The sequence below is a fragment of the Seriola dumerili genome, unplaced genomic scaffold (genome assembly GCF_002260705.1).
Source record: "Seriola dumerili isolate Sdu_G_001 unplaced genomic scaffold, Sdu_1.0 BDQW01000109.1, whole genome shotgun sequence".
Classification (NCBI taxonomy): Eukaryota; Metazoa; Chordata; class Actinopteri; order Carangiformes; family Carangidae; genus Seriola; species Seriola dumerili.
This window is the reverse complement of record NW_019174364.1, coordinates 364,135-381,934: the sequence shown is the minus strand read 5'-3', so window position 1 is coordinate 381,934 and position 17,800 is coordinate 364,135. Positions and strand designations below refer to the sequence as shown.

Here is a 17,800-nt window from a genome sequence, read left to right as displayed (position 1 = left end):
CAACAACAACAACAAACAACAACAACAACAACAGCCTCAAGCTACACAAGGAGTGACAGAGGAACATAAACCATATCAACCACCCATAGTCCCCTCAGGAAGAATACAGCCCTCAATGTCTGATACTAATCTGCCTTCAATGACTGATGCTGGTCACTATCCAAGCAATGTCCAGGGGGGTCTGGCAGTAGATCTCAGCAGCATGAATCAGGCTTATGATGGTGGATATCTTGGCATGGGAGCACAGTATGGATCTTACACGGACTTGCGTCACCAAGGAGATTTTGCAGGCCCTTCATTACCCCTTCGCCGATATGGCTCCATGTCAAATATCAATTCCGACTATGCATACGGTTCACGTGACCTAACAGGATCACAGGACTCCAATCTGGCTCAGTACAGTGCAACCACTGCCAGGGAGATCAGTCGCATGTGTGCAGCTTTGAACACGGTGGACCAGTTTGGGAGTCGGTATGGAAACAACCCTGAACTGGTCCCATATGGGGCTGGAAGGGGTGGATCCCTAGGTAGGCTTAATCTCCAGCAAAGCTTAGCATCAATAAGAGCAAACCTATTGTATGGCCCAGATGGAAGACCAACGGCAAATGGCCAAACCCTAACAAACCTAATAAATGCCAGACAAGCAAGTATACGCGCCTTGTACCCTGCTGCTATGAGAGGAGGTGATGGCATGATATATTCCACAATAAATACTCCCATAGCCTCTACCTTGCCAATTACCACCCAGCCTGCCTCTGTCCTCCGTCCCATGCCCAGGGGAATTTACAGACCATACCCTACAGGTGTAACAGCTGTACCACTGGCTAGTCTTACCAGGTTGCCTCAAGTGACTCCTAGAATGCCTCTGTCCACACAGGGACCATACGCTTACCCTCCTCCAAATCAGTATCCTACATCAGCTACACCATCAGGAAGTGTGCCTGCTGCAAGCAGCTCACACCAAGAAATTCCAGTGTACCTTGGAAAGCCTTTAACAACAGTTGCTCCGCAAACAGCTGCAACCATTCCACCAACCCCACCTACAGCACACTTAGGAGCACAAAATGTACCAGCACCTGGTATGCAAACCACAGAAGATCAGCAGACAGACCGCACTCAATTTACCTCACAGAGTGTTACATCCCTTTCTCAAGCTCAAGGGCAAAATCCAACTGCCCAGCCAGTCCAGGCTCAAATGCAGCCACAACAGGTACCTGCTCAAACTGAACCTTTATCTTTGACTCAAACCCAACCTCAAGTTCAGCCCATCAGTCAACTTCAACCATTAGTTCTGCCACAGGGCCAGCCACAAGCGACTCCCCATGGTACTGCCCTAGCACAGAGTTCCAAACTTTCTCCTCCCATGGATGCACAGAAAGGAAAGGAAGATGAGAGACTGAGTCAGCAACAAGAACATATGCTGCAGTTAGAGCGAGAGAGGGTTGAACTGGAGAAATTACGGCAGATGCGCCTACACGAGGAGCTTGAAAGAGATCGTATGGAGCTCCAGCGACACCGAGAAAAAGAACAATTGCTTGTTCAGCGTGAGATTCAAGAACTACAGACAATCAAACAGCAAGTCCTACAGCAGCAGCAAGCTGAGCGGGAGACTCAGCTCATCATGCAAAGAGAACAACTGGCCCAGCAGAGAATGCAGCTTGAACAAATTCAGTCTCTGCAGCAGCAGCTTCAGCAGCAGCTGGAGGAGCAGAAAAGGCAAAAAACAGCAGCAGTGGAGGCAGCAGCTGCTGCTGCAGCAGCGGAGGCAGCCGCTGCATCCGCAGCAGCAGCGGCAGCAGCAACATCTGCCCAGGGTGCTATACAAGGGGTAGTTGTTGGAGGAGGGGCCCCTCAAGGATTCATTATCTGTGACCAGAGTGGTAGAGTTATTCAACAAGATGGACAGAGTGTTCAATTTTGGCAGGATGGACAAGTGGTCCAAGCCATGGTGGCGGCTCGACCTATTCATAGTTCTGCCTCTGAAATGTCTTTGAGGAGCAGTGACAAACAGGCTGATTCCAAGACCATGAAAAAGCAGAATTCCATGCCTCGGCTGAGGGATGGCTCAGAGGACGACTCTGTGAAGAGGATTACAGACAGCTGTGTGCAAACAGACGATGAAGATGGAGAGGACAGATTCATGAACAGGCGTAGGAGAACAAGGCGTATCGCAGACTGTAGTGTGCAGACTGATGAGGAGGACCAGGGAGAATGGGACCAGCAGCCAGTAAGGCGCAGGCGATCACGTGTATCCAAGCACTCTGAATCCAGTGGTGAGACTAAATCAGATGGGTCATCTAAAGTGGCTTCTGCAAGTATAGCTATTCAGACCACAAATGATTCGTCATGCCAGACGGAGCCCGACCAGCTAGGCAGGGTTTCACCTGCAATCCACATTACCATGGCAGAGACCTCCAAGGTTGACCTATTACATTATATAGCTGCCCCTGAAAGGACCCACAAAGGAGAGAGTCTGGCCTGCCAGACAGAACCAGAGTCTCATTCTCAGGGTGTGGTCGCCCCTCAACTTAGTGTCCCTACAACTATCAGTCCGTACTCCACAAGTCTGCATATAGTAGGTGCCAACACATCGGATCCAACCTCTCCTAGACTCCAAGGAGTTGCTAAGTTTGAGAGGCGGAAACCAGACCCCCTGGAAATTGGCTATCAGCAGCAACAAAATGAATCTCCATCTCGCCAACCCCCCAAATCTCCCCAGGTGCTATACTCCCCTGTATCTCCATTGTCTCCTCATCGTATGCTGGAGACCACATTTGCCTCCCAGGAGAAACTCAACAAGGCCCATGTTACACCCCAGCAGAAGGCCTTCACCGCTGAATCACCCCAACGCCACCAGACCCTACCAAGACCCATAAAAAGTGTGCAGCGCTCCATGTCAGATCCCAAGCCTCTCAGCCCCACGTCAGAGGACCCGGCCAAGAACAGGTTCTCCCCATATCATCAGCAAGCTGTGTCCAACAGTCAGGTACGAAACCATCACCTTTTCATGAAGCAGAATTTACCACCGAAATTATAGTGAATAGAATCTAAAAATAAAAATGTATATTTTAGGGGAATGTACTCAGAAGAAATATCTGTTTTTAGAAATACACAACCCCCACAACATCTACAGTTTCTTCAAATAAAGCTACAATACACAGTGCATAAATAAAAGCTTAAATAAGATACTATAAAAATCCTCAAATTAGGGATAATGCCTTTGGCCCCCCATGGAGATCTGAGTCTTTTGATACAACATAGTAACTGATGCAACATAGATGTTTTTGCTGTTGATATACAATATGTACTTATGTCAAGTTTACATTACATTATATATGATGTCATAAAATGTGTCTTTTTTTGTCCATTTTTTTGGACTCAAACTAAAGGCCTTTATCATGAATATTTATTTTGCTCAAAATAATGCTTATAATAGTTATATATATATATATATATATATATATATATACACATATATAATAATTGCTTTTCTAAACTATAGACTTAAACTATAGTTTAATGTCTGGAAATGAAAATTATAAAACAAAAATAAATATATGTATATGCAGGATATTTGTGTGGACATAGAGGATCACACAGGATCTGGCATCGACAAAGTGACAGAATGTTCTCATGAGAGCAGCTGGTCATGCCAGAAAAGATTTTCCCATCATCCTTTTCTGCTGTATCTCCTCCCTTATCTTTCCCCTTTCTATTATTTTAGTCTGTTTTCGTCCCTCTCTCTCTCTCTCTCTCTCTCTCTCTCTCTCTCTCTCTCTCTCTCTCTCTCTCTATCTCTCGCTTTCTGTCATGTCTTCTATATCTGGCAAACCTTTAAGAGTTGCCAGGGGGACACACAATGTGGAGCAATCCTGGTGGTGCTTTGCTGTCTTCCTGATTGTTAGCAGCTGGTCAAAGTAAATTAATATTGTTCTGCGCTTAGACCAAAATTAGTCTGAGAAGCAAAGGTAGAAATCAGATGTCAGGCATTTTACACATTTGTACCTCTAATCTCTAGTGTTAGTGTTTCATACCTGGTTCTCCTTTGGATACTTAACAAAATCACCATGGATCTACCCAACACAACTATTTTGTAAGTAGTAGACTAGCATAGATGTCTTTTTAAGTAGTGTTTTTAATTGTAATGTTGACTATTCTTATCTGCATGCTGTACATGAATATTTTGAGCAATGAGAAAAGAAGACAGATACTGTGGTGTTTGATCAGAGGAGTTAATGGAAAATATATTTGAATGAAACCAAAAGACTCACAGCACAACTGTTTCATTGTACTTTGATATCTCCTGGCAATTTGAAAAAAAAAAAAGTTTTACTATTTCATGCTTATGCATGTTTACATTTACTAAGGTGCTAAAAAAGCACACGTCTTTGTTTAGCATTTTATTTTAATTAAAAAATTGTTATGACATTATGGATCCTGCATTTGCTAAATGCAAACATACTTATTGACACTGGTAAAGACATATTTGACTAATATTTAACTCATTGCAGTCACAATGTTATGAATGTTACTTGTTTAGGATAACAAGTAATATGGCTAAATTGTCCCTAAGGTGGTTCCACTTATGTGTACAAGTAGGAGTATTATTATATAATAGAGGTGCTTTGAGTTGACTTCACTGACTGCCACTTCTAAACATTTTACTTAACATTGTTAATCAGGCATAAAATGAAAATCGACACTTAGCATCTTTGGCTTCAGTGAAACAACATTTTAATCAATGTAATGAAATTAAACTATGTTAATTGAACTGCGGATGGAGCTAATGCACATAGGTCAATTAACATCAAGTGGACAACATATCAGGCTGCATAGCCCTTCACTTAGGTCTGGGGATGAGGAAATTTGCAGACCCTCTGTGAGTACCCAGTGTACAGTAATGAGTCTAATTTACATAAACACATTCTGTTTATAGCTCAGTGTTTGCTGATGTGTCTCTGCCTCTCCTAGCAGATGGCCTCCCTGCAGCAGCAGCAGAACTCTCTGATGAGGAAAGTAAAGAGGACTCTCCCCAGCCCCCCTCCAGAGGAAACTCCGCTCCCCATTGTTACTCCAGCACAAATGTACAGCTCTCCTGGCATGCCCCAGAGGGTCCTACCCAGACCCACCCAGGGAGTCACCAAGGCCGGCCTGCTTAGTGAACTGAAAGCCGTTGAACAAGAGTCGTCAAAGCTCCGTAAACAGCAAGCCGAACTGGAGGAAGAAGAAAAAGAGATTGATGCCAAGCTTCGTTACTTGGAGCTAGGCATCACCCAACGTAAGGAGACCATGGTGAAGGAGAGGGAGAGGAGAGAGCTGGCTTACCTGAGATGTATGGGTGACGCTCGTGACTACATGTCAGACAGTGAGCTCAATAACCTCAGGATAGCAGCTGCAACAGGAACCTTTGATGCTAATGGTCTGCTGACAAGGCCCAGCACTGCACCACTGAGTCAGTTTACCAATGACCTCAATGCAGCTTCTCAGTATCCCTCAACCTCATCTTATATGTCTTATTCATACCCTCAAAGTCAACCATCAACACAGCAGCCAGGCTCTGCTTACCAACAGATAGGCTTCCAACCTCCTCAGTACCCTTCATCCTCTGCACCCCAGCCAGGAACTTTCCAACCCCATCCCCCACCAGGCCCTGGCTACCAGAACCAGGGAACCTATTCCTCCCGCATGTATGCCCAGTCCTCCTATCAGCCAGACCTTGGCATGCAGCAGCATGGTCACCAGGGCTTCCATCAGCCTGGTCAGCCCATGCCAGGTCAGAGCCTCCCCTACCCCAGCCACAGCTCTTACCAACCTGGCCTCACCTACCAACCCCAGGCAGAAATCCTTACAGTCCATCAGAGACCAAGGCAAACGTCTTTGGCTGACCTTGAGCAAAAACTCCCCACCAACTATGAGGTCATCAGCAACCCAGCAGTGTCGGTGGCAACATCAGCTCCAGATACCAACTTTGGCTCAGTCTACAGCAATGCATATGGACAATACCGCCCCCCTGAGCCTGGTCTGACTCATTCTGTGGACAGCCCCACCTCTGCTTATGCTTCAGATGGTCTCTACACCGCTAACCTGGAGCAGAATATTCCTAGGAACTACGTCATGATTGATGACATCAGTGAGTTGACAAAAGACAACACTAGCCAACCCACCGATGCTTTAGGTCATCCTGTGGGAGGGCGTTATCGCACTGAGAACGGCCCTGCCCGTGGGACTGCCTATGGTAGGCCTGAGGATGAGCCTGTGGATGCTTATGGTAGACCTACAAGCTCAACAGGTTACCAAGGAACAGTAGACAGTCGCACCAGCACCACAGTGAGTGGAGGCTCTTCCTATTACTATGATGATTATAAACACTCATCACGGAGCAGCTCCAGTAGCCACAAACTCACACCCAAGAACCTCGCCCCTGCAGTAGTCTCCTCTAAACGCAGTAAGCACAGGAAGCAGGGAATGGAGCAGAAGATTTCTAAATTCTCCCCTATTGAGGAAGCACGGGATGTGGAGTCTGACCTTGCCTCTTACACGATGACAACATCAACAGGAGGCAGCTGTACAGTCGTGTCCAGATCCAAGAAGCTTCAAGATGATGTCACCTATGGGATGAAGAAGAGCGCATACGACCAGCAGAAATATTACGGCACCAGTCGTGAGGGTCTTGAGGAGGAGGACCGCATGTATAGCTCTGGAAGGTCCAGGTCTACTGGATATGGTATGGACAAGATTTCCTCCAGAGATGCCACAGGCCACAGGAGTAAATCCTATGAAAGAGATGCAATGGAGCGGTCTCAGAGAAGCGGCCGCAGTGGAAGGCCTCCCATGCGCAGCCAGAATTCAGAAGAGGAGAGCCCACTCAGTCCTGTTGGGAAGCCTGTAGGCATAGGAAGAACATCTGGCATATCAGAAGCCCATGATGTGAGAAATCAGTATGGCTCCAGCCATTCATTGCCAGATGTGCAGGACCACCACAAGAAGGACCTGCCCAGGAGTCATGTTTATAAACCAGATGACCCTTACCTTGTAGATGACATGCACTGTGCTGTTTCTGACAGTGAAGGTAACTGGTGCTGAATCATTTGTACTGCATGAAATTCGTTCCTCCCATCTTTAAAGTGTGCTGGAAAGAAACTGCATGCCAAGTGAGAAGAGCGCATTACTTTGTTTGTCTTGTCTTTTTTTTTATGGACTGGTTCCTGTCGAAAATGAAGCCAAATATGCCTATTTTATATTTATGTTTTGGATACATAATTTTTCAGTGTGAGGTGATGTCTTCTGTTTTTTTAAGCTTTTTTTGTTGTTGTTGGATTCCTCCAAAAATGTGCATGGCTCTGGGATTTGGAGCATGTTTTCCCTGTTATTTTGCATGACTTCGATCTGCATGCTGCTCCTCTCGACATGTAAAACAGTTGACTGATAATGTTTGTTTTGGTTTTGAAAAGCCTATCACCTGGGCCAAGAGGAAACTGACTGGTTTGAGAAGCCACGAGAGGCCCGTTCTGATCGCTCAAGACATCATGGAAGTGGAGGTCACTCATCAACAGGTAGGCGTAGTAAACACACCTACCATGATTATGATGAACCTCCAGAGGATTATGGTCCCCAGGATGAATACAACCAACAACGCCACTCGTCCTCCACACCGTCACGGGACCACCGTCACCACAGCGGCAGCACAGGCAGACACAGCTCTTCTCGCCACTCCTCAGAGGATCCCAGGTCCTCGCGATCTTCCAGGACACACCCCAAAGACCCATCTGGTCGCTCTGATGGCAGAAATGCTTCATCTACACAAAGAAGGAGTGGTCCAGACTCCCGTTCTGCCCAGGGAAGCCCCCGGAACTCAGGAGACTTCTCTCGTGACACCGCCTCTGGTCATCACCATGGCACTGGGGGAAGGAGCCAGAGACCCCAAGGAGATCGCGTAAGCTCCAGGAGGCAGGATCCCTCTGCAGCAGGGCCTAAACCAACGCAACAGCAGCAGCAGCAGCAGCAGCAGCAGCAGCAGCAGCAGCAGCAGCAGCAGCAGCAGCAGCCCCCTCAGGGCCATGCTGGGCAGCAACGGTCAGGTGGTCAGGGTCAGTCTGGGAGACATCCAGGCTCTGAACCACTTGATATCACCCAGCAGGCCCAGCAGCCGAGTGCACAACAACAACAACAGCAGCAGCAACAACCACTGCAACACAGCCAGACCTCTCAGAGCAGCCAGCCCACAACAACCACTGCAGGAGCAGGACCAGCACAACAGCAGCCCAAAACCGGCCAAACCCCACCACAGGGACGCCAGCCAGGAGTAGGGTCTGCAGCTGGGCAGCCGGCTACTACAGCGGTTAGTAGACCTAAGCATGGTTTGATTTTACCTATACAGAGTATATAACATTATGTTTTTAAGGATGTGATACAATCCTGTGGAGTGTGGTATTTTCTACAACAATCTGACTATCTTAAAAAAGGTTGGTTGGCATTATATAGAAAACTGGAGAAGGGAAATCAAGAGTTACACTTCAAATCATAGAATATGATGTCAAGTCTAGAATAATATATATAGTAGCAAATAAAACTTAACTTCATCCTTGTCTCTACTAAATCTTCTGCAGGCAAAAATGGACGCTACGCCTGCAGCAGCAGCAGCTGTGGGAATGAAACCTACAGCAGCAGTCCCAACCGCACCTCAGCCTACCAAAATAGCTACACCTCCTCTAACAGGCATCGGTAAGTCTCAGTTCCACCGCTACCATAAACCACACAATGACCACAAGCTAATGATGACATGTGGGGATGTGTGATGGTTATGTTGTTTGTTGTTTGCAGGCTCCAAGGCCGCCCCTGTTGGGATTGGTAGCAAACCCGGAGGTATAGGCGGCGCTGCAGCAGGACCTGCACCTGCTGAGGGGGAAAATGTACTCACCAAAATTCTGCAAGGAGGGGCAGCAGAGCAGGCGGGAAAACTGGGAGATGGTACAGTCATGAATAAATAAATGTTTAAAATTGTATTACTGCTTATCTTTGTTAAATCTTTACCTTTTATTTTAAAAGTAGTAGTAGTAGTAACAAAGTAAAAATGAAGACAGTGGAATTCCTTGATTGGGCATTTCACTGTTTGGGGTAGGTTGTTTTCTCATTTCTATATTTACCTCCTTCTCTTTGTCACTCACAGCTTTGTCTGGCCTCGGGAAGAAGTTCACTTCATTTTGGTGAACTAATCAGAGGAGGGTAGGTGAACTCAAGTTTTCAGTGAAAGTTACAGGGAACTCAAACTGTTTTCGTTTTTCAAACTTCTAATTTAGAAGGATGGATTGATTTTCGGATGGGAAGCAACAGATAGCGGTCTGCTTATCAACAGAAATGAGGAATTAAATTGTGAATTAAACCATGGATATATGGGAAATGATAGTGTTTATGTGTTTATTGCTTCACTTTAATCTTACTTTGAATCAATTGTGCTTTTTTTTTCAGGGTATCCAGAGTTGAAATGAGATGGATTGGTAGCTTTGTACTTGAAAAACCTATGAAACTGCATTAAATACATTTCACATTACAGAGGAAATAGAGGAAGAGAGATCTTGGGTGCATCAGTGAGTATCTCATTAACTCTTCCTTATCCCTTGAGAAATTGTTACTTTTTTTGGACATGTTTAAATTATTTTGGGGTGGGCTACGTCTTTATAATAAATATTGTGTCACCTGCTCCACTAAGCAAGTAAAAACCATGTCATCGTAGGAAACTATTTAAAAAATGTATAATGCGTTTCTTCACTTTTGTGACATTTGCATCCTATAAAATAGATGCAGTAACTTGTTAAACTGTTGATGGCTGGGTGATACTTTCCATTTTACCTGGTGAATCGTAGTTTTATTTAACGCACTCCAAGACTCCAAGCTGTGAAAACATAGAATGCTGTCACACTTTGATTAATGGATTACGTGTTTTATCAGATGGATATTTACATAGATTAGCATAGTCCATGTCTGCATAATGAGAAGACTCAAGTGAAGTGATGACTCATTAAATGCTGTGATTGTAAATTCGGACTGATCTGCTGTACCTTCCCCTTACCCCAAATTACTGAACAGAGCTGGAATCAAAGGATGCCTTGTCAGCACTGTATTCCCCAGACGCGGGCACACGATTGAAGTGAATTAAATAAGGGTGATCGCTTCGTCAGCATGGTGTTACAAGACATGAGCAGAGGCCTGAAAGTAAGTGGGTGCCTTGACAAAACTACAGTCCCAGAATGATGATAGTGGAGACATCTGACGACTCACTGGTAAGTAACTAAAATGCATAACTTTTGTTTTGTTGTTGGTTATTTGTTGGTTGTGTTTTTGCTTGCATCAGCATTTTATTTCAATGGTTCACTGCTGTGTCAGGTCAGGTAATTAAAGTCACAGTTTGCCTGAACTTTGTGCTGGAGAGGTGAGAGGCCAAAGCCAAGAACAAGGGAGGTCAGCACTAGTACGCTTTACCTTCTGACTCCACACACTTGCAATAATCTGGGCCAAGCACACTGGGCTATAATTAGCCTGAGAAGGCTAACTGTGGCTTGGCTTTAATGTCACACACGCAAAGACACACAGGGACAAGAGCACATGCAGGCGCACAGAATCATGACTCATGGAAAGCATCACTCATTACATGGAAGAATGAACAAATGAACTAATCCCGCTCAATGGTGTGGAACTACAGAGGCGCAAATAAAGCAGATTTCAATGCACTTTATTTAGCTTCTGTCAAAACACATACTGTGACTTGCACAGGATGAAGTTGTGCCTCATTTGAATGAAGTTCTCTCATTCAGCTGTTGTGTTGTCTATGTTGACACTTGCATTAATATCAGTGGCCGTGTCAGTCTTCTCCGTGTCTCTGGCCTGTCTGAGTACTCAGAGGGGGAATGTGGAGATAAACCCGACTCAGTGCTTCTTGGAGCAGCAGGCCAGCCTGCTCAGCCCAGTGGATTACTGCCGATACCAGCAGGGCTGTGATTGGTTGGAGTATCATAGGAAGTAAGGGGGAGTAGGCTGGCAGAGCTGTAACATAAACATAGCAGAAGGTTTCAGCCTGTGTCAGTGAGCTGTGTAATGGCCATTGCAGAACACAGATTTTTTAGAGGCTGATATTAATTTAAAATACAAATTTAGTTTTTCACTTTTCCATATTGGTATACTGTATGTTGCAGCATTATATTTTGTGTTGGCATCAGGTCTGGTAGATTTGATGTTGTGCATTAACAATTAATTTGTTTCTGCCAGCATTCACATCTTCACTGTCTTTATTACAGGAGGACAACAACCGTCAATAATGTGGATGCAGTGAGGCGGAGGAGAGTGGGGGAAGGGGGACTGGAATCCTGCTTCCACTCCTCTTTTAGAGAAAGTCTCCTGGGACCTGTGTGACAGTGAAAGGCCTGCTAACTGAGGCACCTGGATATCATGGGAGAATTTCAGCGTGTTTGGCCGTGCATGTCCATGGTTTCAAACATCTCAATAAAGGAAGCCTCACAGCGCCCTCTACAGGGATTTTGAAGGAACACAACTCATGTCTCAAGAGTGCATTTCTGGCAAGGATTTTTGATTCTGTATTGATGTCCTCAGAGCCCAGAGCCAAAACACAGTGAAAAAATAAAGAAGATAGATTTTCATAGGTTTTCCTCGTACCAAAGATACCAATCTTAGCCCACAACGATGCCACATAGAAGACGAGGTGTATCACGGCAATGACAACCAACCTGATGATTCCACTACAATCCTTGAATGCTTGGTTTCTCTGGTCTCTACAGTACATTCCAGTATAGGGAATTTGACCCTTTCGTTGAATGTGTTTTTATTTCTCCTCTTTTTCTTTTGATGTCTACAGAATGCATTGTGTAAATGTGGACATGAGAATGCACGCACAAATATTTGAAAAACTGAAAAAAAAAAAAAAAAAAAGAAGCCCATTTTTCACCACCTATGAGATGCCACCAGTCATTAGCTGTAGGTGTTTAGGGAAGGGAATTACTACCAGTGTGCCCACAAGTGTGAGAATCACACAGATGAGAGGACCAAATGAAAGAGTGGCCACGGCTCTTTATTAGCCATCGCAAAGCCATCGTTATAGTCAGTCCCAGAGCCTTCTGGGACTTTGTCCTTTTTATTGATTTGTCTCATCTTCTAGTTTCTTTTCATTTTTGCCTGATATTCACTGAATGGAAGAGCCTTATTCAGTACATGTTTTTACTTGTATACCTCATATGTTTTAAATCGTCCATATCATCATGCATTTCTTTTTACACAACTGTATACTATTGTATGTACATAAAACAAATCCAAATCAGAGATATAATGATGTAAATTTGTCTTTTGTGTATTTATGGAATCACTTTCTGGTGACTTTCTTTTCTTTCTTTTTTTTTGTTGTTCTGTGTTTTTCTTTGGTAAAACTTTATATTTTTCACTTTTGATTTGTTTGAATCTGTTTTCTTGCATCAAATAATTTGCTTGTTGATTTTTAAAAGCAATAGCATGCAGAAAATGGTATATAGCACAATGGTATAAATATTGTTTAAATTAGTGATGGGAAATATCAAACACATCTGTCGATAAATAGCCGTAATACAATTTGTCAGAGGGTTTACAAACACAGTACCGTGTCCAGACGTGCATGTTATGTGCAGATGCATACGAGCATGTAGACAGGTACGAACACACTCACACAGACACTCTCTCTCTCTGTCTTCTGCAAACACATATACACACACACTGTACACGTTACACATTTTGCGTCCAAGTTACATTCAGAGCCAAGGTTAATTTAGTTCTCCACTGAACAGACCCATTAACCTCCTGCTGATTAATGTGGTTACTTATTCACCAACAAGATAATCTCACTAACAAGCTGGGCCCACTGCCTCTATTTGTGACAAAGACACACACACATACAAACACACAAGTGTACACGATCATACACAAACACACACACATACACACACACACACCTGTGCATACAGATATAGGAGAGGATGAAAGCAATTATCAATTTTAATGTTCTATGCAATGACTCATTTTGAACCTGGAAGTGATTCAGCCTAAAACAGTTTATTATCATGACTGTATTCACAAGAAAAACAACAAAATTATGAACTAAAATAGTAAAAAAAAAAAAAAAAAAAAAAAAAAAAAAAAAAAAGTCATGAAAATGTTTTTACTTAGCAACTTGTCTGTATGAATTTGAATATTGAATATTGAACTAGAATTGTTTTTATTTTCGTGGCATGTTTTCACCCCTCACACCCCACACGGGGGACTTGTTGCCAAAGGGTAAACTGTGTAGACTGTCGGTTCTGAATGTCCACCATCATGTCGCTTCGAAGCATGGGTTTGCTTGGCTTTGTCTGGCTGTTTGTAAGCCCTCATTCAGTTTTTGTGCGTTTTGGCTGACCTGGGCACCTCAGTGTTTGGCTTGCAGTGACTGTCCGTGCGGCTATAAACCTGTGATACAGATGGTCAGCACTTCTCATTAATACGTGTCAGTGTACATATTGAGTGTCAGTATAACCTGTGGGGTGAATGGAATGCTTCTATCAGATATTTCATTGTTGACTAAACCACTCAGCAGCCAAGCCATTGGAAAGGTGCATGATTAGATCTTATATTCTTGGAAGTTGTACCTGAATTAAAAATAAAAAATAAAAAAAAGGAAAGGCATGATTTCACTAAGGTTTCAAACCTTGACTTTCACAGGCCAACGTAGAAAATATTGATGAGTAAAATGTTCAGCCAGTCATTCACAAATCAGGGCATGTCATTTTGAAAGCACAAGCCTGACTGGTAGCACTTGCTTCTCGATGAAACACAGAAATATGGGGGTTGCGTAACGGTGCCTCCAACTAAATAGTGTGAGATCTGTATCAAAACAAGAGGTGGAGATGCTATCTGGTCGATATGAGGTGCATGAGACAAAACAGCCTTCAGTGCAAACGTACGGATTTACAGAGAGGCAGACAGACACACATTCTTACTGTAAATACAAATTAATTCTTCTGTACAGCTCTTGAGTTTTGAGTACGGCTGTCATGTGCATCCCCATGCCGTATTTGCTGCCAACTTTTGTGTATAAAAAGAATATTTATTACCACAATAATGAGGATAATGATGAAATTAATGATGATGATTATTATTATTATTATTGCATAAGCATAGTGTATGTGGCTGACTCGTATTGACTGTTTACAACAGTGGAACAAAACTCATATTCAGAAACATATCTGGTCTGTGTAGAGTTTCTATACATATTGTGTATTGTAAAACAAGAGTGAAAAACCTCCACGGCAATTGCAGAGTAGAATGCCTTTGTCAGACTGTCAGGAGGTCTTGATTTGATGGATACGATCTGCAAAGTGATGAAGGTTATGGGAAGAAGCTGAAAAAAAATGAAACAAAAAATCTGGAAAATGTCATTCACTGTTGTAAGTGCAATGGGCAAAACGTCAGTCGTGTATCCATTGTGAAACCTTGTGTTCTATTCAGTGTATTCCTGTAAACAGATAGAGTAAATTTTGGTGCATCATGTCAAGTAATGTGATTAATGAAAATATTGACCCTGCAATTTCCAAACAGAGAAAAGAATAAAAAGAAAAGGAATATATTGTGGTTATTGTCTTAAGTCTGTGTGTGTGTCACCGATTTCCTTGCAGTACAGATAGAGACACTTGGTAGAAGTTGTGTAGTAGCTTTGCTGCAGACAGAGGGGAGCTCAAGAATAAAACCTCGAAGGCAACGAAGACTGTTCAGATAAGACCAGGCTTTACGTGCTGAAGCAGTGATGACTTATCCCAGTGTGGGAGGTAGGGAGGCAGGAGCAGTGATTGCCAATGCATGGGGAGAGATGGAAGTATGACTGTGAGGATGTGTGGTATGTCAGCCTGCATGTGTTTGTGTCAGGGAAAGAGAGAATATTAAATAAAAATAAAAAAAATAAAATACTGTAGTTTCTAGTCATCCTCACTTTGTCCTCTATTCTCCAAAAAAATGAATTGAAAATTCTTAACCTGATGTGTCAAGGTGTAAATATGCCATTTAGTATTTATCTGCTGCCACACTGTTACAAATACAGCTGCAACTGGAATTGCTGAAGAGTGCTGTCATAAAAGTTTTTAGTCATTCAAGTGATTCTTTAAGATATTATGAAGTGGTGAATCGATAGCATCTGGACGTGCTGGTAAATCCTCAAGATGTTTATCCAAGAGGCTTTGACTGGTGGGGAGGCCCAGATGTCAATGGTCCACAGAGGTTTTAAAGCACTCAGTATGCTACAGATGAAGTGCTTGCCAGATCTTGGTATTCTTCATGTCAGTGTGGTGCATATATTATGTTTCTTCGCTTATGGCAAATATCTCCAGAACCCACTGACTTACCACTCGTTTATGAGGAGATCTTGCAGTATATTCATGCTGGCACTGCAGTGCAGCTCTGGTATTAATTTACCAGCAGCCTGAGCACACAGGATGCCATGTTTCTTTATTGTGCTTGTATGTGTGGCACCACAGCACAGTGGAGGACTACTCCAGCGTAAGAAAGTTGAATGGGCCATTAGGTTACTATAAAATCACAAACCCATTCTCCAGCTCCCCTTTCCCACATAGTAGGGCATCAATAATCACATCTGCAGCTCTTGGCTGCCCTCATCAGGTTAGGTACATAATTAAAAGCACAGTAGACCAAGTAACTAAGTTTTAAATTTACCTAATTGTCTATTGAATATGATCTGCCACATATAACACTATTGCTGTCAAAGTTTCATTAGTCAAAGGAATAAGGAGCTATAAGTGTGTGTGTGTGTGTGTGTGTGTGTGTGTGTGTGTGTGTGTGTGTGTGTGTGTGTGTGTGTGTGTGTGTGTGTGTGTCATTGTTAAATGAACAAAATGGTTGGGAGGCCTCCCCCTTCCTGTTAATTAAAAGTAAATACTAAATTAAAAATCTGAACTAAATCTTTGAAAGCCGGAGTCATGTTGGCTGATGGACAGTCAAATTCAATATGGAACAATTGAAAGTGTTGAGTAGGGGGTGATGGTAAAGAAAGAAAATAGCTCTTTATAATACAACCAGCTGGGATCCTGTAAATGCAAAACAGGACGAGGCCTTAAACTGAACTTAAGTGCTATGTCCTTGATGCTAATCCAGAATATAAAGTGTTCAATTATAATTGCATGGACTACACAGTCAAAGACAACACTAGGATGTGAAAGGATTAAATTGAACTTTTACCCAACTCTACTGCTAAAAGAAGGTCACTGGTTTCTTTAATGATGTCAGTCTCTGTACTTTGCACTGAACAGCAAACCAAACTAGATATGAGCAAAAAAACCTAATGAGGAGGAAGTTTTCCCTGGGACTTACAGGTCTAGAATCTTCTGTTTTTTTAAATGTGAGGTTGAACTGTGAGAAACAAAATAGTTCATTTTTAGAGAACAATTGATCCTGCTGTACCGTATCATAACCAGCAAGACTTCAACAAACTATTTCAAAAGGAGCAATATATATGGCAAGATGTTCATACATGATATGTATATTTATTATTTTTAAAGATGATTGAGACATAGCTTCTCAAAGGTTAAAACACCACTAAAATTTCTCTATTAACTAGACCATCATGACCCATCATTGGCAGTGTTGTAAAGTCTTAAGTGCTCCATCTATACGCTAACACAGATTTATTGCTGGGCCCAGCAGCCAAATCTACAGCAAAGGGGGTCCAACCTTTTTTCCTCCAGGTCCATCTAATGAATCATATTTAACATCATAATAATACATATAAAACTTCTGACCCCCCCCCAACCCCCACTTCTCTCATAATTTGTTGGAGGTCAGTTACTCTATAGTACTTTACAGATATTGTTGGTCTTAGAGGCTTCTCTTCCCGTCTCCCACTGCAGAGCAGGTGAATGCTTGTATACAGCAGGTTGATTAATTGTTATTATTGTCCTCAGTTATTAGTCACTTGACATAGATGTCCTCTTAAGGAGATAAAGGTAAGTCATTATGGTATAATTGGGATTCTTGCTTTCATCCATTTCCTGAAAGCCATCACGGGAGCCTTAGCCTCTGAGCGAGGATTATTTTCCCCAGCAATGACCGCAGAAAAAGCGCTTTGTGAGTCATCCTCAAGTGATGGGAAGTGTGACATATAGAAGTAGAAGAAGCGAGAAGGCAGGGAGTGACCAGAAGCAATGACCACTCATCCCACAAATTAATAATGTGTCATTGTTACAGCCAGAGTGCACTCACGCATGACCAGAATTGAGCTGACTCACTGTACTACAAGCAGATGATGTGGTTAATTTTTTTCTTGAACCAACTTCGACATTTCAAAGAGACACTTACCTCTCTTAACAAATGAGAAACCTTTCTGATGTAGAAAAGTAGCCTACAAGCAAAAGGTGATTAAAGAGTCTCTTAACAAGTCTTTGATGTGTTTAACCACACCACGAGAGGCCAGCAGAGAGCAGACCCACAACCCTATCAGCCCTAAATATGTCCAGACCCATCAGGCTGTTGAGCAAAATGACAAATGAATGGGGCTGAGGGAGAACTGGCTGCTCAGGTTTTCCTCCCTCTCCTGTCACTCATAGTCTTAATCTGCTTGCTTGCAAGTCCCAGAGACTGCATAATCAATGCACAACCCTTTAATAATTTGTGCTATTTTGATTCACTGGGAAAAGGGTTTTTAACTTAAATTATTACTTATCATCATCCTTTTGTGTTCAATTAAGAACTGGTTGGTTGTAAGCAGATACTATGGAGAAAACTGAAAATA

The 17,800-nt window shown here is 43.0% G+C and overlaps 1 protein-coding gene across 1 annotated transcript in view; it reads left to right on the top strand.

Annotated features, from left to right (window-relative positions):
* The window catches only part of LOC111222921 (protein bassoon-like), a 61,352-nt gene extending 49,461 nt beyond the window's left edge, over positions 1-11,891 (top strand). The window contains exons 6-14 of the mRNA XM_022746831.1: positions 17-2,986; positions 4,975-7,069; positions 7,452-8,338; positions 8,607-8,721; positions 8,821-8,967; positions 9,167-9,222; positions 9,466-9,584; positions 10,084-10,277; positions 11,289-11,891. Of these exons, the coding sequence (XP_022602552.1) occupies positions 17-2,986; positions 4,975-7,069; positions 7,452-8,338; positions 8,607-8,721; positions 8,821-8,967; positions 9,167-9,207 (6,255 nt within the window). The 3' untranslated portion in view covers positions 9,208-9,222; positions 9,466-9,584; positions 10,084-10,277; positions 11,289-11,891. The remainder of the gene's footprint in view (positions 1-16; positions 2,987-4,974; positions 7,070-7,451; positions 8,339-8,606; positions 8,722-8,820; positions 8,968-9,166; positions 9,223-9,465; positions 9,585-10,083; positions 10,278-11,288) is intronic.
* The last annotated feature ends 5,909 nt before the right edge of the window (positions 11,892-17,800 follow it).